This window comes from Elgaria multicarinata, chromosome 2, assembly GCF_023053635.1.
Source record: "Elgaria multicarinata webbii isolate HBS135686 ecotype San Diego chromosome 2, rElgMul1.1.pri, whole genome shotgun sequence".
NCBI classification, from domain to species: domain Eukaryota; kingdom Metazoa; phylum Chordata; class Lepidosauria; order Squamata; family Anguidae; genus Elgaria; species Elgaria multicarinata.
The window spans coordinates 21,744,894-21,766,471 of record NC_086172.1 but is presented as its reverse complement, the minus strand read 5'-3'; the positions used below and the strand labels follow the sequence as shown (position 1 = coordinate 21,766,471).

At 41.3% G+C, this 21,578-nt stretch overlaps 1 protein-coding gene across 1 annotated transcript; it reads right to left on the bottom strand.

Moving 5' to 3' along the window:
• Positions 1–298: 298 nt before the first annotated feature.
• Positions 299–13,538, bottom strand: C2H2orf80 (chromosome 2 C2orf80 homolog). The gene is made up of 7 exons (XM_063118561.1): positions 13,429–13,538; positions 13,023–13,104; positions 11,600–11,682; positions 10,160–10,247; positions 6,467–6,544; positions 1,998–2,085; positions 299–398 (listed from the first exon to the last, which is right to left on the bottom strand). Exons 1-7 carry the CDS (start codon positions 13,467–13,469, stop codon positions 325–327), a joined length of 534 nt encoding a protein of 177 aa, XP_062974631.1. The 5' UTR covers positions 13,470–13,538; the 3' UTR covers positions 299–324.
• Positions 13,539–21,578: the final 8,040 nt, after the last annotated feature.

Genomic DNA, 21,578 nt, shown 5'->3' with positions numbered 1-21,578 from the left:
GTAGGAATCCCTGAAGCAAAAAGAGGCCCAAAGTGTACTCATGGATCAGTTCCTTTGCAACGGTGAAGTCTGTTGATAAATGTAAAATGCTGGAGGAGGAGAGTCTTGGCTCTGACACTGATTTTAGCTTCCAACACTACCTTAAGACTGCAATCCTATGTACAGTGAGTTCAATTAGTAAACATGCATAGGATCCAGCTGCATAGGACCAGTTGCTTTGTCTGGTCTAGTCCTCTGGATGAGGATTATTAGTGGAGGATTATTCACTTGACTTAAAAAACCAAACAAAAACTCTTGAAAATAAAGGTTCACAAGTAGTTCTTTCTAGTTGGTGTCCATTCTCTTTGTTGAACTGCTGGTGGTATTTCGGTTTGCTGCTGTCTTGTGGAACTTGACACCTTAGAAAATAGAATAGAGGATAGGGTTTTTCTCTCCCCCATGAATGTACTTTAAATTGGATACCATGTTCTGCCAGAGCTCCTGAAGAGTTCCACCAAAATTATAAGCTCAACGATGAACGTAGGTGAAATGTTTTGCTGGAATTCCATACCCATCTGTTCTTCCTCAGCTTCACAACTGCAAAAATGTCCCTTTTATCATCTCCAAGAATTTCAGAGTGGTCAGGACTAAGGAGAAGATATATCCAGGGATCCACAAATTTTGCTTGGCTTCAGCAACCAGCCAAACTGTGCTTGCCATGGTCTTATACTCCTCCACAAAGGTGGGGTCAGGGTCTTGTTTGATTATCACACCCAGTAGAGGCTGGTGGTTCCACTTTCAGTAGGGCAGTGATTCCATTCTGGGTTTCAATCAGAACCAGCCAGAATTCTAAAGGCACCTTTAAGAGTTCTGCTTAGTTCTGACTTAAACCCAGAATGGAATCACTGCCCCACTGAAATCGGAGCTACCAGCCTCCACTGATCACACCATGTTCGAGGCCCAACGTGACTGCGCTGAAAAAGGAACCCCCAACTTTTGTTGTGTTGAGTTACCTCCTGGGTCCAGAGCACAGGTGCAAGGTGTTCATATCTCTTGCCACAGGCAGCCCTGGTCTCCTGCTTGGCAGAAGTTTCTCCCTACCTTGCATGGAAACAGCCCTAAGATACCCTAAGATGATGATGATGATGATGATGATGATGATGATGATGATCGTCGTCGTCGTCGTCGTCGTCGTCGTCGTCGTCGTCGTCATCATCATCATCATCATCATCCCAATCCTGTTTCTGTCTCCTGGGAGAACAGTACATACAATTCACTTAGCACACTGTGTATGCTCTACAGCAGTAGTTCCCAAACTTTTTCAGGTAACCGCCCCCTTGGTTCCACAAACTCATGCCCAGCGCCCCTTACCCTACACTATAAAAATCATTACTCAGAATAGCGGTTTTCAATGACCCACTAACGAAGATAATAACAATAAAATTCAAAACAGTAACAATTAATTGAATATTTATTCAAAATCCGAAGCACCCGGTGCAGGCTTGCCAAGGGATGGAGGGAAAAGAGAGCGAATGTCTCTGCTTTGCAGCCGGCATGGCGGGGCACACCAAGCAGGGTATGTCTCTTCATTAGCGTTTTGGTGCTTTTGAAACATTTCAATTCACCGTTAAAAGGACTCTTCTGAAACGGTATTAATACATGTGTGGATTCTTCCCCTATATCGCTTGGGACCAAACTACCTTCTCCCATAAAAATGTCCCTGGGTTTTAAGACCTTCTGGAGAGGCGCTTCTTGGAAATGACCACCTCAAGCGCTCCCCCGCCGCCCCCTTGCCTCTTAACGCCCCCCTATGTAATCCTACCGCCCCCAAGGGGGCAGTACCGTCCACTTTGGGAACCACTGCTCTACAGTGTTGAATAGCTGACACATTTGGTTAAAGGAGCCAAAGCTGAGCCCATGTGTGTGAGCTTCAACAGCAGCCATGAGGAAAATAACACAGGCTCCATATGAAAGGGCCCGACGTTCACACAGGTTACTTGAGAGTAACATTCACTTACTTTGCTTCCAGGCATGTTCTGCAGCTTGTGGGGCAGTCAACATGGCAAAGGGATGCAGTGAGAGATTACAAGGATGAATCCAATGGCCCTGCAGGTTAAATGAAATGACACATAAACTAGTACCTTTCTTTTGTCTCATATGACTTTATCATATAGCCTTATTATGATAGCAAAGAAATACTTACATGGGGCAAGCAGTGTGTGTGGTGTGTACGTGCGTCAATACAATATTACACATTATGCTATTAATATGTATATTATTATCAGAATAAACCCTAGTGCAAATGTATTGGAATGTTAGCAGATTATTGTAAATCACTTGTACATGCCCTTTAAAAAGGATGAATTGCTCAACATCTAAGGTCCCTTAGACTCCAAGGGAAGCTCAGAGGATGGCAACAAGGGAGAGGGCCTTTTCGGTGTTGGCCCCCTGACTGTGGAACGATCTCCCCGATGAGGCTCACCTGGCGCCAACATTGTTATCTCTCAGGTGCCAGGTCAAGACTTTTCTCTTCTCCCAGGCATTTAACACCATTGAACAACACTAAATTTGTTTTTTAATGGACCCCAGAACTGTTGTTTTAAATGGATGCTGCTGTGTTCATACTGTTGTTTTTATGTCTCTGATAGTTTTTAAATTTTGTATACTTTTGATGTTTACTGTTTTTAGCTTTTGTGAACCACCCAGAGAGCTTCGGCTGCGGGGCAGTATATAAATGTAATAAATAAATAAATAAATAAAATTAATATTTTATCGTATCATAGAATTATCTGGGCTGATTTTATCTGTTGTGTTGATCTTCTATTCAGACTTCAGTACTCAAAAACTACATGATTAGACAAATGATGGTAAGAAGTAAAATTCAAAATTGCCACATTGGAGGGATGGTTAATTTGAGGGTCTTAAAGCTCGGGATACTTGAATCTACATTTTGACAAAATCACGGATATTTATTCTCTTGATTGAAGACAGCGTTCTTCAAATCAGCTCAAAGAAGTAATTCTTTGGAATAAACTACAATTTGCTCTCTGACTGCCCGCAGCCTGGGTGTACATAGATCAAAAGAACAAAAAAGGATCTCTGATACAAGGGTTCATGGCTTACAAAGTCCCTACGGAAGGGTTTGAAGGGCCCATGGCTCAATGGTAAGGCATATGTTTTGTATGCAGAACGTCCTATTTTCAGTCCCTGGCAAAGGCTGATGGACTAATAACCTGACTTAGTATAAGGCAGGTTCACGTGAATCAAAATTATTATGCAATACTATACAAAAATACGACATGCAAAACACTGCAAATATATTATGCAAAAAAGTGATTATTCAATATTGATGATCAGCTTAAAGGATGGATGATGGAGTCTCTTGTCTTATACAGCTGAACTAGGCTGCTCATCTGCTCCCTGTTGCACATAATTGGGGAAGTGTAGATGTACCTCCTACTTGGTGGAGAGAGAAAAAAATTCATCCTCACATGCAAAGGTGCTTAACTGCCATAAATTAAAAACTATCTAGAAGTCGGGTCTCAAAGCATGAATGCAGTCTGGCTGGGGGTAGATTTACAAAGGCAGGAAAGGGATCTCTCATTTTCTCAAGGAATGAATCTCAATTATTGCCAAAGGCAAACAAGGCCTTCTTCATGGAGCACTCACTCAGATAATGTTCTGTTCTATATATTGTAAAGATCCACTGCTATCAAGCTCAGTGCAAAATTGCTTGCCTCCCCCCCCCCCATTGCTTGTTCTCTTTTCTACATTTTAGCCTGGAGAATATATCCGCTAATGTAAGAGAGAGTAAAAGATCAAAACCTCCCTCTCAGGATCCCAGAAGGTCAATTACACAAATATAGAAAGCTTTTTCATCCGTATGTACTGTATGCTAGTCATACAGACTCTTCGTTGGTTTCTTTATGTGTACTATGAGCATGAAGGGAGATAAGCAAGTCAGTTGTGCCAGAATTGCAATGGACAATGCAATAAAGCCATTCCCCATTGGACAGTTATCGATAACCAATAGCAAACCAATAGCAAAAGTTGAGGGAAGCTTTTAAACATTAAATTGACTCATTAATTACAAACATGAAATTATGTTTTCTTTTCTTACTCACACCCACACAGATCTACACAGATGAATTTCACAACCTTTTCCATGAGTGTGAAACATTACTTGCAGTATTTTCAGTTGTATTTTTAGGTACTGTTGTTAACATTATATTAAGAGCTCCATCACACCTGCATGTTTGCCCTGGCTTACCCTCTAATTATCCGCCCTCGTTTCCATAGCATGGGAAAGCCTGATCAACTTATACCTTTGCGCTTTTACGTTTCATCCATCTTTACACCTCTCCTCTCCTGCGCACCAGCCTATCGCTGTTCTTCCGTTGAGATGCACATCCCCCCTCCAGATCTCCTTTGTACCTCCCCCTACAGTTCATTGGTTGGTGGTAGTTGGACACCGCGCCCTCCCTATATGGTTATTCCCTGTTGCCCAGGCTACGCCCGTTCCCCTCATCCTGCATGGAGCATTTGGAGCGTGAACATACTAAAATCAGATGCAGGCTTACCTATGAGCAAACCCCATTGAACAGAGAGAGACTTCTGAGAAAACAGAAGTAAGATCTCAGAAGTAAGCATGGGGTTGCAGAGCACTTCTTTTCAGTTTGCTGTTTTAAGACTTAAAAAACAAAGCTTCTGAGTGACCACACTATTAAAAATCAGTTCTATATGTGTTTACTCAGAAGTAAGTCTCTCTGTTCAATGGGGTTTACTCAAAGGTAAGCCTGCATGTGATTTTAGTATGACTGGGATGTAAATACAGTTGAAATCAATAGGATTTACTTTTGAGTAAGGGAACTAGCAGATCTGTAGTTTATGAAGTTGAAGATGCACACGTAATCAAAGCCAGGATCCTTCGATCCTTCGAACTTGTACACTACCAAGAAAAGGGTTTAAGGGGGGATTTTAAAAAATCATAAAAAATCAAGGAATGACCCAGTCTGACTCAAACTTGGCATACTGAAAGCCCTCCTTAAGAGCTATCACTGCGTGAATTTGATCTCTTTATCTTTAAAAATGAGGGCGCTGCTCTCAAGGAGGGTGCATTTTACACATTTCTTTTAAGGTGAAAATGCCTACTCAGGAGTAAGAACATAGAGTTCAATGGGACCTCTCCTTGCTCCAGAGGGACTGCTTATAACCCACATGCAAATTTAATCCATAGATTAATTGATTAATCAACTAAAACTCCCTATCAGCTGCCATTGGAGGTTGCATAGTGTTCCCCTTGTCATGCACTTCCAATCGCACGAACGACCGCAGGTGCACGGGCGCACTTATTCACAGTTCCATCCTGTTCATTTCAATGGGCTTGAATCCCCCTCCCACTTTGGATACTGAGCTGAGGGAAGGTGGGAAGGAAGGGATGGATTGCTTTGCTGAGATCCTGTGCACAATCACAGCAGTACATGGACGACGTCATCTGAATCCTTTGCATATAATGAATGACGACAGCAGGCTATAACGCTGGTGTGATGGAGCTCACACATTTAAATAATGTGTGTGGCAATATTACTCATAGGAATATAGGAAGCCTTATTACAGGTCAGTGGAGGTTGGTGGCTCCAATTTCAGTGGGGTTGTGATTCCATCCTGGGTTTGTCAGAACTCTAAGGGAGCTATCCAAAGTGCTGGCCCCATTTTGGGGATAGGGCCCGGCCCCTTGGATAGGTCCTTTAGAGCAGCGGTTCTCAACCTGGGGGTCGCCTAAGACCATCGGAAAACACATATTTCATTTATTTGTAATTAGAAATAAATATTTCACAATATATAATTACATATTGTTTTTGTGATTAATCACTATGCTTTAATTACGTTCAATTTGTAACAATGAAAATACATCCTGCATATCAGATATTTACCTTACAATTCATAACAGTAGCAAAATTACAGTTATGAAATAGCAACGAAAATAATTTTATGGTTGGGGGTCACCACAACATGAGGAACTGTATTAAAGGGTCGCGGCATTAGGAAGGTTGAGAACCACTGCTTTAGAGTTCTGGCTCATTCTGATTAAAACCCAGAAGGAATCACAGCCCAACCAGCCTCCATTGTGCCAGGTCAAACTATGTGTCTCTCCTGCCCAATATGGCGTTCTCTGAGTGGGATCAACTCTGTGGGTCTCAGACAGAAATCTTTCCTGTTCTTCCTTCCTTCCTTCCAACTGAAGATGGCAGGGTTGAAGTTGAAATTAATTGCAAATGGAGCAGTACCATGTGCCAGTGCATTTGGTTGCATTTATTCCTTAGGTTGTTGAAGAAATGGTGGGAGGAAAATGTGATTCAACTTATAACAGGGAAGGTGGATGAAATCTAATATCTGTAGACGAAGACCCCCAGAAGTAGAGAAAACCTGTTTGCCACCAACGGTCTAATAAAAAGGGTGACAAGTTAATAAGTAGTCTGTAACTTACTTTTGCAGAATTCTGCCAGTGTGTTGCAGAAGGTCCAGTGCTGTAAATCCTAATGACATCTTCAATAGGAAGACTATTCTGTAGAAACAGTCCTACAGGTTAGTTTTACTTTTTAACATCCTTCTGTCAAGTGGGGAACAGGGAGAGATTGAAAGCTCAAGTCCTTTCTCTAATCCCATCCAACATCCTCCGAATCCGTCACTGCCATTGGTAGTGCAAGGCTCATCATGGTAATGCCAGATGTCTCAGACACAGCTCTATGACCGTTTCCCTCAAATCCAACATGGCCTCCGAGCCTTTAGGAGGAAGTCAGGAATCTCCCCACCGTCCCCCAGATGGAGTTCAAGAATGACTGTCATTCATTTCTATGCAGATAAGTAAAACACTGGACACTGTTACAGCAGGGGGGAGCCTTTGTATATAAATAAATAATCTATATAATCTATATATAATAAATAATATAAATAATCTACATAAATAAATAATAATACAGAATCTGACCCCTAAACACTCCAATTTTAAACAAACAAAAATGGGAGCATGCTTACGACAATCCAATTCACATGTGAAAGATCACCTGCCAAGTGTGGTGTAGTGGTTAGAGTACTGGACTGGGGAGACCCAGGCTCAAGCTCATTGGGTGACTTTGGGCTAGTCACTGAGTCTCAGCCTAGCCTACCTCGCAGGATTGTTGTGAGGGTAAATTGGAGGAGGAGAATCATGCATGCTGCCTTCGGCTCCTTGAAGGGAAAGGTGAAATATAAACGTAACAAATAATAATTAAACCATTAAAAATATTACACTTTGCTGAAGGCTTTCTCTAGCTTCTGTATGCTGTATTCATCTGCTCTGCAATTACCTTACACCAATGGAAAAACTCAGAAGCTGTTCTTTTTTTTTCTAAGGAGGTAATAGGAAATCATAACTGTCCTAGAATAGGTTATTGATAGTTCAAAATAGACCTCAGCAGCTGCAGTGTGAGAAGCTGCAGCGTGAGAAGTAGCACATTGTGCACTGCCTGGTGCCTTAGTTGACATTGGGCATGTCCTTAGAGGCAAGATGTATCTATTCCCCAACTCAGAGCTTTCACTTCTAGAAATACTGCTGGAGAGAGAGCCAAACCCCAAACCCCAAAGAATAACAACACAAGCGACTCACACTAAAACAATTAACAAGATATTCCCAGATGGCAAAATCGGAAGAATGATTAGAGAAAAGGAACAGTTAGAACATCTAAAGCCACGGAGCTGGAAGGGATCTTGAAGGTCATCTAGGCAACCTTCTGCTCAATGCTGGAGGCAGATGCAGCAGCATCCCTGACAGATGGGATTTGCTTCTGGCCCTTGCTTAAATACCTCCAGCAAAAGCTAGTTCCTGGTGGAAAGGGAGGAGGAGGGAAGCACATGACAAATATATCACTCCAATAACACAGCGCCACATGTGCAGCCCTTTTCTTTTCTCCATAAGAACAAATTACATTTGCTTACATGGCAGATAGCACAAGCAGGAACAGGGCCCTGCCCATTGAGCTGGGGGTTAAACCTGTCTAGTCCTGATTGAGAAGAAAGTTCTTCCTCCTTCTCAACCACACTGCAGATTGCAACCCACTTTATCCCAAAGAACACAACGGGAACCATTAATAAACCAGCAAATCCTAGTTTGCATAGTCCTGCCCTGGCTTTCTTTCTTGGAAGGCTTTATATGCAGCAGGGGTGTTGAACCTCTCTCAGCCTGAGGGACGGATTCCATCCCAGAGAAGCTGGGGGGGGGGGGCATTCTAGTGGTGGGTGGGGCAGAAGGCAAAAGGGGCAGGAACCAAAATACCAGCATGTTCTAGCTTAAAGCTCTTACTGCCAGTATCTACACTTTAGGAGAGTCATTTCAGCCAAAACACATCCTATAATACTGACTTCAATTGTAATGACATAATGGTTGGAACAGTAAATACTATATACATTGACTCCCTCACTGGTAAAATAAAACAAAAGACAACACAACAATTAAGGGGGGGAACCAAATATGCAAAAATGAAAAAAAATAGGAAGATCCAAAACATTGTGTTTTATAAACTGAGCTTAATTCATCTTAGCTGCTAGAGCAAGTTTTGTAATACACAAATCCTCAATGTAATACACAAAATACACAATATTTTACAGTTCCTTGTCAGTAAGCCAATTCTGAAGGAGATAATTGGCCTACTGCCAAGGAACTGTAAAATACTGGCAAGAAATCTCGGATACATAAAGGAAAATATATTATGTGGAAAACATCTTCTATCCCTTGGACCTACAGTGTCATGGTGGGGAATCAACTTTCCAGTGTCACTGTCAGGGTTCAATCCTGCCCTGCCCTGGAACCTGATGTCTCCTCAGAAGAGGGGGTAGGGGAGCAGGAACCCACAGTGTATCCCTGCACCACCAGTAGCCCTGAGTAGTCATTGGGGCCAGACCTTTGACCATCATGCCCCAGGACTACAAGGGTCCACACCACTTGCTGGGGTTCCTGTCCAGATCTTGGAGTGCCCCCATCACCCCCAGGGCCACAAGAGCACTGGAGAGAATGAGAACCAGGCAGAGAGAGCTGCCAGCAAAGTGTCTGGCAAGCTAAATCTGAGTCTACTCAGGAGGAGGGGGAAGCATGTCTAAGCACCTGACTGAGAGCCAGGAAGGGGTGAAACCTGCAGCTCCTATATAAACTCTTAGTCGAAGAAGACACACTGGTGAAACAACAGCTCTACGCTTTTCTGAACTGTGGAAATGGACTGTGCAGACTATCAACAATGAATCCTCTGCCCTGTCGTTATTATCACCATTTACTCCTAAGCTGGAGAGAATGAGCATCCTCTGACATATTTAACCAGGAAAAGGGGAGCTCCCAGTCTCCTGCCAGTCAAGCATCATCTTGGCTTCCCTTCCTTTCACTTAAAAACCTTATAGGGTAAGTCCAAACAGCCTTGGCAGCATGGAGGGGACACTGTTCCCTTGGATGGCATAGGAAGCCGGTAAGGCACAAGTTTCCCAGTTGACTGAATTTATTAAATAAGAATACAAAGAGGAAATAAGAGAAGGCCATGACTCTATGCAATAAAATAAAATTGCACACCTGTCTACCTAAATAGACAGGGCCGTATCCAATGTTTTTAGTATAACATAAGACCCGTTCATTTCAATTAATTTAGTCTAAGTAGGACTAAAATTGGATACAACCCATAATGAGCAGTCTAGCATAGCAAGTATACCTATGTAGAGTCAGGATCACTTCAGTGTTCTGTGGAGCCTCTTAGGATGGTTGGAGATTGACAGAACATATGGGCAAATATTCCATGTTATCCAATCAGGGGTGTCCTGGGTGACAGATAAAGAGCTCTCCATCAAAGGGATGAGTTGCCTAAGATAGGTGCAACTTGCATGTAGACAGGTAATGCCCAAGTAACGAGGCAATCAGTGCTGGGGATCACCTTGAGAAGGTGAGAAGTGGCAAGGATGTGGCTCGTCCTTTTCCATGACACAACCTTGTGAATGTAAAGAGAGCCCAGAAGTACGTGATTTAGAGGGTTTAATGAAATGGCGCCTAGCGAAGTTGGTCAAATGGATGGGATTCTGAAAAGAGACAAACCTTCAGGATGTAGGTCCACATCGCACAGAGATACAGAGTTTTTTATGAATCAAACTGTATTTTTGAAAAGAAATATACCATTAGCATCCCTGCATAAGATGATAAAATCATTGCCTCTCTCTCGATCCGGTTGGGATAGATATATCGGTGATGCAGTGGCAGTTTCCTGTCCAGATTAAATCAGAAAAAAATGGGAAGTTATGTAGGTTTATTTAATATATTATAGAGCCATCTGTATTGTGCCTTTCACACCCATATGATGAAAAATTGGCATACCTTAAATCTCCCCCCTGTGCTAGAGGGGATCCCAAGTAGTTGGCACATGCCAGCACACGTAGTGGAATGTGCTTGAGACCCAACATTTCTGCACTGCATTTGTTTTCTGAGATTACCCAGATTGTAAAAGTTGAAGTACATGTGGGTTTGGAATTGGCTCTACTGAATTCATTTGTTGGAGTGAATATGAATTTGAAGCATAAGGAGCTAATTTCACATCTTTTATTTGCTGCTAGAAAAGTAATAGTGTTACATTGGAAGGACCTTAAATTTACAAACTTGAATGATGGGTACAGCAGTAATGGAAAAGTTGTCATATAAATTACAGGTCATTAGAGGTCAACGAAAGTATGATTCCTTTGTGGTTGTTTGGTTACCGTTTATTAAATATGCTAATGTATTAAATATGCTAATATAACCTGCAAGTTATAAATGATAATGGTTGTTGTAAATGATTTCATATTGTTTTATTTCCAAAAGTCAAATATGCTTCCCAAGGGATTCTGTATTTTTGTACATTGTAACTTGATTTACGGGTGGGGGGGAGAGGGTGGGAATTATTGTAAGATTTTTATTTTGTATTTTGTAAAACACAATAAAATGTAAATTATCAAAACAAGGAAATGATGAAACTAAGGAAGAGGGTATTAAGCTCAAAAGCTACATAAGCCAAGGAACTCCATTTAACTTTTATTTTTATTTTATTTTTTAAAAAAGAGGATTAATGGTGGAGTTTTTGTTTTATGTCGTGTTTTGGAATAAAGGAGCCATCATATTTATGTTGGGGAGATGTAGCATTCTACAATAAGGGTTGTTAAGTGTTTTATGGATCTGAATGATTTCGAAATAAGGGGAAATCCCTCAAAAAGGAAGAAGAGGCTTTTCAAGGGATTGCCCCTTATTCCAGAACATAAGGGTCTCCAGATACCATAAGGATTATTTGGCAACCTACGTGAGCCACAGGTTCAGATTCATGCAGTTTCATGGCCCTCAACATAATACTGAGCAGCTTAACATCTCAAGGATAATGTGGAGACGAATAAGATGACCATTACAGCATTATATAAACCCAAATAGATCTAAGCTACCTGAGTTTAAGGTGGGCACGACTCCATTCAGATCAATATAGTTTAACGGGCTTAGACATAAAATCTTAAATAGATGGTGGATTAAACATCCAGCTTTGCTGAGCAAATTAATATCTTCACTACAAGATCAAATTATTTCTTTTCTGTCACTTACTTTTTTTCTTTTCCCCAAGGCATTTGGGCTTCTGAATCACTGAGCCAAGGCAGAGCAACGTTTACAGCCAAGTCATAGTGAGCCTGAGAAAAAAAGATTTAAAAATATGGTGTCAAACAACATGATTTCTTGACTCACCAGGTTTACATTGCTTTGTCAACTTTTGCATTGTCTTGACTATCTACTCCTCAAAGAGAGCTTCTGGCAGGCAGCTTCCTATTGCATTGGTTCAGTGCATTTACATCTGGGATGGAGAACTATATCTGGGATGGTGCGGTGGCTGTATGATTCCCCATTGAGCCCTCCATGATGTCAGGGATGGGAGCTCCACCAGACAGCAGTTTTGGTCAGGAACCAAGCTTTACTGTGTGGGTTTTTTTCCCAACTGGGGGAAAGCGAAGACACCCTGACTGAAGGACTGGTTGGAGGAGTGCTCCTCCATCCAGCACTTTGGATGGGGCAGCTTATTTATTTTGGGAAGGATGCAGAGTGGGTGAAGCACTTAGTGCGTCACTCACTATGCCAATTGGGAGGGCAAGTGGTACACTAAGGGGAATCCCCACTGTTATCACCAATCACTGAGCGGAAATAACACCAGGAATTCGTTTCCCAGATATCCTTTAGGAAGTGAGGCTCTGGGAAGATGGAGTGGCTTCAAGGAGGAGTCTTCCCTGAGGCTCTATGGCCAGATGGGCTGGCCTGGCAGGTCAAAATCGCCCCGTCCCTGATGTACACAAAAATCAAAGCAAATACCTGTGAAACACTGGAACATTTTTCCTCCTAAATTTGCAGGCCACATGGCCAACAAATGTCTTAGAGCAATCTTAAGTGGAGGCACAAGACCCTTCATGGTTTTGCTGTGACAGATTAACACAGCTACCCCTCTAGAAACTGTTACATAGCCACCTCTGCTGGTGACCAGCATGTCTGATGAACATGTCTGCCATCAGCAGGGTACTGACACCATGAAGAGTTTAAGATGCCTTTTTTAATGGTGTGCTGCTTTAAATGATGCACTGGTTTTAAACGTTTGAATTAGTTGTATGTATTTTATGGTGTTTTTATTTGTGTTGTACCCCGCCTTGATCCAGAGGGAGAGATGGGTAACATATTATTATTATTATTATTATTATTATTATTATTATTATTATTATTATTATTATTATTATTATCCATGTGCTTTGGTTTTTAGTTTTTAGTTATGTACAATTCCTAGGAAAAAGAGAAGAGATGAGTGATGGGTTAGGACAGCAGATACGGATGTTTTGTGTTAACTGAGCTCTCCCTATTCTTTCTTCTGCTTTGGGTAAGCCGTAGCAACAGCAAGCACTTTTTAATTTTCTCTCAGAGCAGGACATATCAGGCCTCGTATAAAGCCAGGAAGAAAGCATGAGATTAGAAGAAGAAAAAAGTATCATCTTACCAAGTCATCTAGAAGGGTAGTTTGCCTTTTTCCTTGTGGGTCAAATTCATTTTCCCGAAGTCTGATACCAACATAATCTCCCCTGTAAGGTAAAGGTTAGTTTTTTATTAGCCATCCAGTGCATTTTTATTTATTTGTGTGTGTTGGTTGGGAAGGTTCAAGAAAGTGTGCGCTTTTATGCACAGAGTATAAAGCTCAAGTATAGTTGCATGTATTTTATGGTGTTTGCATTTGTGTTGTACCCTGCCTCGATCCAGAGGGAGAGGTGGGTAACAAATAAATAAATATATTATTGTTGTTGTTGTTATTATTATTATTATTATTATTATTATTATTATTATTATTATTAGATAAGTATGAGTCTACTCCAAGGTAAACTACAAAATAGATTACAGGCAGTACTTACAAGAGTTTTTCAATCTCTTTTTTCAAGCGTTTTCTTTCCATGGCTGTAAGTATTCCCTCTGTACCAAAACTGACGACAGCGAAAAACAGCTTCAGAGATCCAGATGAATTAGAACTATTTACAACAAATTGAAGATATTTAAGACAATAAGTCATGTAAAGGTGCTTTTGTAACCAATATTTTCTCTTCTCAATCTGCTTTCAATGTACCCTAAACCAAGGATTCTAATACAGGGTTTTTAGACAGCAAAGGTATTAATTCAAAGGCAAATAATAACTTGAACCAGTCTCTTACATAATACATAAGTTTAATCATTAATAGATAGATAGCTTCAAAATTTCTGCCATCACATATCATCCTTGATAAATAAAATTGTCCAAATAAGTCCAAAATTTAAGTCAGTATTTCCACTGAAGTTGCAACTTTCTCTGCTGCTTTATGAAGACAGGATGGATCTTTACTGTACTCACTGTCTTTCCAGAACATTCTTTTTGAGAAAATGACTGTCAGATGTTTTTACACAGCTCCTAGGGATTCAGGGCCTTACAGAAATGGCCACCTTCTCCTTTAGCCAACAACTCCTAACCACGCTGAGGATGGAGTCTATTTTCCTTTTTACGCCTCATTTCCTGCTCATAATGGGGAGAGGGAGGGTTGGTCCACATTTCAGTTCTTTATTGAGCACATGAACGTATGTCCACAATTCTTAAAGAAATAGACACATCTGTGTCACACTTCCAAATGAGTCTTTTATTCACAGTTTTCCAGTGGTCCAGATGACATCATCTTCCACTTGTAACCTGCAAGTATTTCCCCGCTTCTTCCATACTTTTTTCTTTCCACAAAAAATTAACTAATTATAACTACAGGAACAAAATGGAGTTTGTTCTGCTGCCCTGATGCTATACATATTTATTTGGAAATAAGCATAATTTTATTGTAGAAAAGGATAAGGTATGTGATGATACACTTTTAAAGTAAAAATAATAAAATTACCACGTGTAAACCATAAACATGCCGAGTAGGCCATCCCCTCACTGCAAAATAACCCTACAACAGACCATGAGTTATTTGAAAATTGTTTGACCCTCAAACAACCACCGCTGTCTGGGTTCAGACAACATGATAAATCGTGGATACCCTCTGCCAGGGGTTGAATATTCAAAATAGCTGCTGGCATGCACCTCAACCCACTATGGCTTACATAAGCCGCAGTGGGCTACCTGATAGTGCAAACTGGCCCATTGAGGTAGCAAATTCCTGGCACTGATTTATCAAATCAAATTGAATAGTTTGAGGTTGGTCCTATGAGAGGCGTGGGAATAACATAAAGAGTAAGTACCGTTATACAGTTCAGGCTTAAATCACTAAATAAATGCAAAACTTACATTGACTAGAGTGCAGAATGAAATGTCTGTACCACTGTGGGTCCTATATTCATTACATTGACATGTGGCACAAATTAGGATGAGAGAGGACTCAAAGATGCATTTTACTGTTGTATATGAAAATGAACTAAGACATCTGGAAGGTTGGTTCTACAAAGTCAACAGGGCCAACACTTTGTGTTCATATGATACAGAAATGTTAAAATCATCAACAGCGGTCCACAGAATTCATGAAGCGTAATCCGTACATATGAAACATTAAAATGGCACCCGATCACTCCAGTCTTAATCTAACATTTAAAACAGGGGTTGATTGGGTTTTACACGAAAATCTGTGCAATTTCAGGCGTAGTGTGGCCATCAAGTCATATTGTGGTTGCCAAGTGCTTGTCAAGCAGTGCCAGGCAAGTAAATAAAGCCTGAGGTTTATTTACCTGGGGGCTACTGCACATCAGGGGTCCCCAACCCTCGGGCCATGGACCGGTACTGGTCCATGGCCTGTTAGGAACCAGGCTGCGCAGGTGAGCTGCTTTCACCTGGGAGAGTGACTTCCGGGCGTGCAATTCCGAAGCTGCCTGCCCTTCCCAGCATCCTAGCTTCGCTTCAGCTGGGTGCCCACCCAGCCGAAGCGAAGCCAGGATGCTGGAGTGGGGGGGGGGCTTCCCAAAACCATCCCCTCAACCCCCCCCCCCCCCGGTCCATGGAAAAATTGTCTTCCACGAAACCGGTCCCTGGTGCCAAAAAGGTTGGGGACCGCTGCTATACATGACTGGTGAGCTATGTTTCACTTAGGGCATAATCCTATTGATTGCACCCTCGATTATGAGATGCCCCTGACCTTGGAGGCTTCTGACCATTCAATGAAGGGTGGAAGGAGTGGCAGAACTGAACTTCACCTCCCTGTCCTCCCGTTCTGCATTTTTCTTTTTTTTTTGCTAGATGGGCTTTTTTGCTTCAGAGGAGGAGGAAAGGAGCTTTGGAGAGGCCTCAGGATAGCTCGTATCCTGGCCTCTCCAGCTGGCATGGTTCTTTCTGCACTTGCTACGAGGGGAGTGGGGGAGGGGGTTTGGATCTTCGATGCCCCCTTCCCTAGTTGGAATCCTGTCTCTGATCTCAGAGATGGGAATCCCCACTATCCTATAGCCCCTCAGACATGTCTAGCAGCCATAGGATTGCTCCCTTAGTGATTTTGTATGTGTTTGTACACAGTCAAATTTCATATATCGTTCTTCTTTGGCTCTGTGCTTTTCCAAACCCAGTCCTCTGCGTGCCCTCCAGGATTTAACAGTGTGAAGGTTATTCACTATATTCTAACAGTCCTTTCACTACATGGGAATACAATTTTATAAGACTGAGCAACCACAGAAGAAATACAGAGGTTTTCAATTTGATGATTACATTTTCTTGTAAAAACAACAACAATCCAGTAAAACACAATGCATCCTATTAGAAAATCTCCTCAGATTATCTGTAACTAAAATTGGAATGCATAACAGACATTAAACCTTGGTTTTAGCACACTTGACGTATGAACCAAAATGAAGTAGTTAAGAAAGAAAGTTAAAGGTTTTTCAAGCAACTGCTATGTAACTATGTAATTCCTACAGTTTTTTTTTTGTCCAAGATCTTTTACTGTTATTATAAATCAGTGTGGTAGTCCAGCATGATCTACACATTCCGAATGAAACTGCATTTCCACTGCCAAATTAAGGTCTAATGAAACTGCAGTATCAAATTAAATCTTGGGTTTCAAAAGAGATTCTTGGTAAAACACACATAAACTCAGCAGTTATTTCATTTAGAAAGCAACATGGTATAAATGGTATATTCCCTTCTGGCTGGCTAGTAGTGAAGAAAGTAAATCCTCTGACAACAACCGAGGGGGGGAAAGTGTAGCATATTAATAGCATCTTCAAGATGGTGCAGTGCACAGTATTTCTATACAAATGGATGAGAAATAACCCATTACCTCTTTCAGGCTTTCCACACAATGAGTGTGAAAAGGTTTCGGGTTCTGGAATTTCTCTGGCTTGGTTTTTGTTAGAACATTCAGTCCAGACGATGTGATTCTTTTCTTGCTTGTGCAGCTGTGCCTTAACAAAAATGAATCTCTTGCTTAGGGAAACCAAGAGAAACCAAGCGTTTGTCTGTTGCTTAGAAACACAATACTGCTGAGCTGAAATTTTAAGAAAAAGAAAAACAGCAAGCAGCTCCTCTTGGACTGAGCTCCTGGACCACAGTGCCAAGAGATCCTTTTACATGCCAAGTATTGGATTTCACATCTAAACGGTTTACCTGAAACATTGACAGCTGGTTGGTAAATGAGAACTGGTCCCTCTTCTATCACAGACCTTGGCGGATGTAAACAATCTGTGTCAATAACCACTTCCATGAAAAGGAAGCAAGGGGCTAAATGAAGACAATTGATACATTCCTACAGACATTTGCTCTATGCAGATATAGGCATGCAATGGGCTTAGCTGGGTCTAACTCTGCATAGAATCTGGCTTTTAACAGCATGAGCTAGAGTTTGAAACCAAAGAGTATTATACTTTATAGTGAATGCAAGGGAGAAAACTGATCAAACCTTTGTCACAGCCATTAGATGACCATTCTATGCACAGTCACCAGGGAGCAACCTCCATTGAACGCAGTGGATCTTACTTCCAAGAAAACATGCATAGGATTGCACTGTTACAGCCTTCCTCAAAGTCAAGAATTTCTACATGAAGCTTTTATCTCACAGCTTTACCAGGGCTTCTGCCTCTGGATTCTTTGCAGGATTAAAATATGGAGCCTTTCTACACAAGACTTTTATTGTGAATTCATGATTGCTCACTCATGGTAGTTTGCAGGTCCTTGGTGGGAACATGTTGTTGTAGGTCACAAGCTGAATATGAGCCAACAGTGTGATGTGGCTGCAAGAAAGGCAAATGCTATTTTGGGCTGCATTAATAGAAGTATAGCTTCCAAATCACGTGAGGTACTGGTTCCTCTCTATTCGGCCCTGGTTAGGCCTCATTTAGAGTATTGTGTCCATTTCTGGGCACCACACTTCAAGAAGGACACAGACAAGCTGGAGCGTGTTCAGAGGAGGGCAACCAGGATGATCAGGGGTCTGGAAACTATGAAGAGAGACTGAAAGAACTGGGCATGCTTAGCCTGGAGAAGAGAAGATTGAGGGGAGACATGATAGCCCTCTTCAAATACTTAAAAGGCTGTCACACAGAGGAGGGCCAGGATCTCTTCTCGATCCTCCCAGAGTGCAGGACATGGAATAACGGGCTCAAGTCACAGGAAGCCAGATCCCAGCTGGACATCAGGAAAAACTTCCTGACTGTTAGAGCAGTACGACAATGGAACCAGTTACCTAGGGAGGTTGTGGGCTCTCGCACACTAGAGGCATTCAAGAGGCAGCTGGACAACCATCTGTCAAGTATGCTGTAGGGTGGATTCCTGCATTGAGCAGGGGGTTGGACTCGATGGCCTTTTAGGCCTCTTCCAACTCTACTATTCTGTGATTCTATGATGGGAGAGGGCCTTCTCGGTGGCTGCTCCAGTGCTCTGGAACTCTCTTCCTGGGGAAGCTAGACTGGCTCCCTCCTTGATGGGCTTTCGGAAGCAGGCAAAAACTTGTTTGTTCCAGCAGGCCTTTGGAGAACAATGTGGTCCTCCGTCTATGTTAAGGACTTGTAAATTGTCGTGTATTTTAAACGTTTATGTTTTAATATTGTAATTTTTTTTAAAAAAAAATTGTACATTTCTTTTCTTAGGTTTAAAATGTATATGTTTTAAATTTTGTAAGGCCGCCTTGAGGCCCAATATTGGGCAAAAGGCGGGATACAAATAAATATAATAATAATAATAATAATAATAATAATAATAATAAATGAGAATTTAACCTATTGGATTTCAGCCTGTTAAAGTTCTAGGAGGAATATTAAAAAATGCAATAACCCGTAACCTTAGGCACAGATTCTGGAGACTGTGAAGCTTTGATAGACAAAGTTAGCTATTTTTTTATTTTTAAAAAATACATTAGTTTTTACAGATTCTTCCGGGGCGCAGAGGCATCATCTGTTGCTAGGCAGGATCAATCCGCGGCTGGAAAGGCGGTTGGAAACTGATCACGTGACGAATTTCAAATGAAAACCGCGTTGCCATTGCCGATAGATCTCGAACAGAAACCAACCAAAGACGCCTGAGATTAAAGGAAGAAAAACGGTTTTAAAACCGGCAATCCTTTTTTTGTTGGTGATAATGTTTTTAACATTAACTCTAAACTACATTTCCCACAATTCTGTTAACCAGGAAGTCTACTGCGTTTGAAAAATATAGAGGGTAAAATGAAGGGTTGATCTGGAAGACTTGCAGGGGGGAGATTTTATGAACGCAGGTAAGTCTTAAGATTCCCCCCCCCACCTTTAGTTTAATGATAATGGTACTAATCGAGGTAGGGAAGTGTTAAACTCTGACCCCTCTCCAAATCGGCCCCACCCATATTTCATTTATTGCATCTTTTAAAGATATAATGCTGTATCCGTTAAATAGCAGAGAATACAGGTATGGTCTGCTCCGGTTACCTTTCCTGCCCTGCATTCCCTATAGTTTATTATCATTTATATTTAAATGCCTCACATTTCTTCCAAGAAATCAGGGCAGTATAGACGGTTCTCCCCTCCCCGCACGCCTCCATCCTCGCAACAACCCTGTGAGGTAGGTTAGGTGGAGTGATGGTGAGTGGGGATTTGAACCCACATCTCCTTCTGGTTCTCCTGTAGCCTACTACGATCCTATAGCCATTGCTTCCCTGTAAGCACGCATAGAGGGCTGCAAGAGTATTATATGTTGGGGCAGGTTCTCAAATGCAGGAATATATTGCTTGGTTTCTCTCTACCACAACCGGTGCTATGCAGTTACAACAATTTCGTGGAAGAGCAGAGCAGACTCCCCCCCCCCCCAGTTTTTGATTGATCCACTCCCCCACCCCATTAATTCTCTACAAACAAACCCTAGAGTATTGGGTAGAGAGGTTGTAGTCCAGACCTTTCATTAAATGCTAGTTTTTTTACTTGCAAAGAATCCTGTACATAGGGAGTATTAAAATATTATTTCCTCACCTACAGGTTCAGTGTGAGAGGGAATTATAGGGTTGTGCTGGTTAGTCCCATTGCTGGCCATATGTTCATGCATCCAGGTGTATGCAAGTGAAGGTGGATCTTGATTGGTCAAGGATTTCTGCTTGCATGTAGGAGTTCTATGGCCCTTTATTGGGGACGGTGTAAAAGAAGAGATAGTCTCTAGTGATGGAAAATAGAAAAAGGGTTTTATTTTTTGTTAACATATATCTTCAATCTTTTAAAAATATTGTTGTAAAAGGACTAATTGTATAAAAAGCTTGACGTTTCGGATCTCCCGATCCTTCTTCAGGAGCTTCTGAAACAGAATAACCTCCGTGAACCACAAGTCCAAATACCGTAAGCTAAAACAGCTAAATGCAGCAGTTTTTACGTTCTTTCTCTGCTGTAGACGTTCTTATGTTTAACACACCTGCTCAACTGTTATCAAGCTGTTTTAGCTTACGGTATTTGGACTTGTGGTTCACGGACATTATTCTGTTTCAGAAGCTCCTGAAGAAGGATTGGGAAATCCGAAACGTCAAGCTTTTTATACAATTAGTCCTTTTACAACAATACAATTTTTAAAAATTGAAGATATATGTAACAAAAAATAAAACCCTTTTTCTATTTTCAAACACTAGAGACTATCTCTTCTTTTTCATTGGATTCACATAGTGTTTCCCCACCTCCTTTTATCGGTACATCATGTAGGTACATCCTTCTCATGGTTGCCAAGTGCACAACTGGTGTGTGTGTGTGTGTGTGTGTGTGTGGCTGGCTGGCTGGCTGGCTCTTCCCCCCATCTCCAATACATGAGAGGTGTTTTTTTTTAATCATCTCTCTTGTTAAATTCGTAACTGGAGCAATGGTTTCTTAATGTTAACCTCTGTAACAACCAACTTAAGTAACCAGGAACATACGGGGTGGGGAAAATAGATGACACTAGAAACTCCTTTTACAAGAGTTTCATTGCTCTTGCTACCAAAAAGATGATGGGAAGGGAGGAATGAGGATAGAAAAACATGTTGCATTTTAATTGTTAAAGGTATTAAATGGACAGCAAATTGGACTTGCTTTACCACATTTGGTCTTGTTACAGTTGAACTTGATTTAAAGGGTCACATCTATCAAAATTAATTGATTGGATAATGCAAAATCATATGTGTGTTTTTTAAAAAAATCTAAGTCATGGTTTTGTGTTATGTGTGAACCTGAACCTGCCCATGAACCATAGTTTGCTTGGGGCTGACAAACCAGGAACTGAGGATACAGTTTTGAAGCTGGGTACAAACAACATTTTGTGTTAAGTGTGGTTTGCTGTAATTATTGAATTCACAGATAATTGACAAACAATGTTAGAGCTATTGCTCCGCCTCAAATCCAGAAATTCAAACTATGGTGTGAATTCTTAGCAATGGTTTAGCACAAACCATGATTTCACGTTGCATCTGAAATGGGCTTCTCTGTTACTTTGTCATGAATTCCTCAGCCTTATCTGTCTGTAAAATTAGAATAGTTGTGACCTACCTTTGAGGAGAAAAAATGCCAATGATTGCAAAGTATTTTGGAACAAAAATAGTGTTGTATAAATTATGGTGATAATTGCAGATTAGGAAGAGAAGAAGCTATCTTGATTCTGTGA

Bases quoted from the DNA above. Each gene is read 5' to 3' on its own strand.
- C2H2orf80 (XM_063118561.1), bottom strand. From the start codon at position 13,469: ATGGAAAGAAAACGCTTGAAAAAAGAGATTGAAAAACTCTT. The intron at 11,683-13,022 runs GTAAGATGATAC...TTTTTTTCTCAG, and splicing joins CTACCCTTCTAGATGACTTG to GCTCACTATGACTTGGCTGT. The intron at 6,545-10,159 runs GTATATTTCTTT...CTGTTTCTACAG, and splicing joins CTTATGCAGGGATGCTAATG to AATAGTCTTCCTATTGAAGA.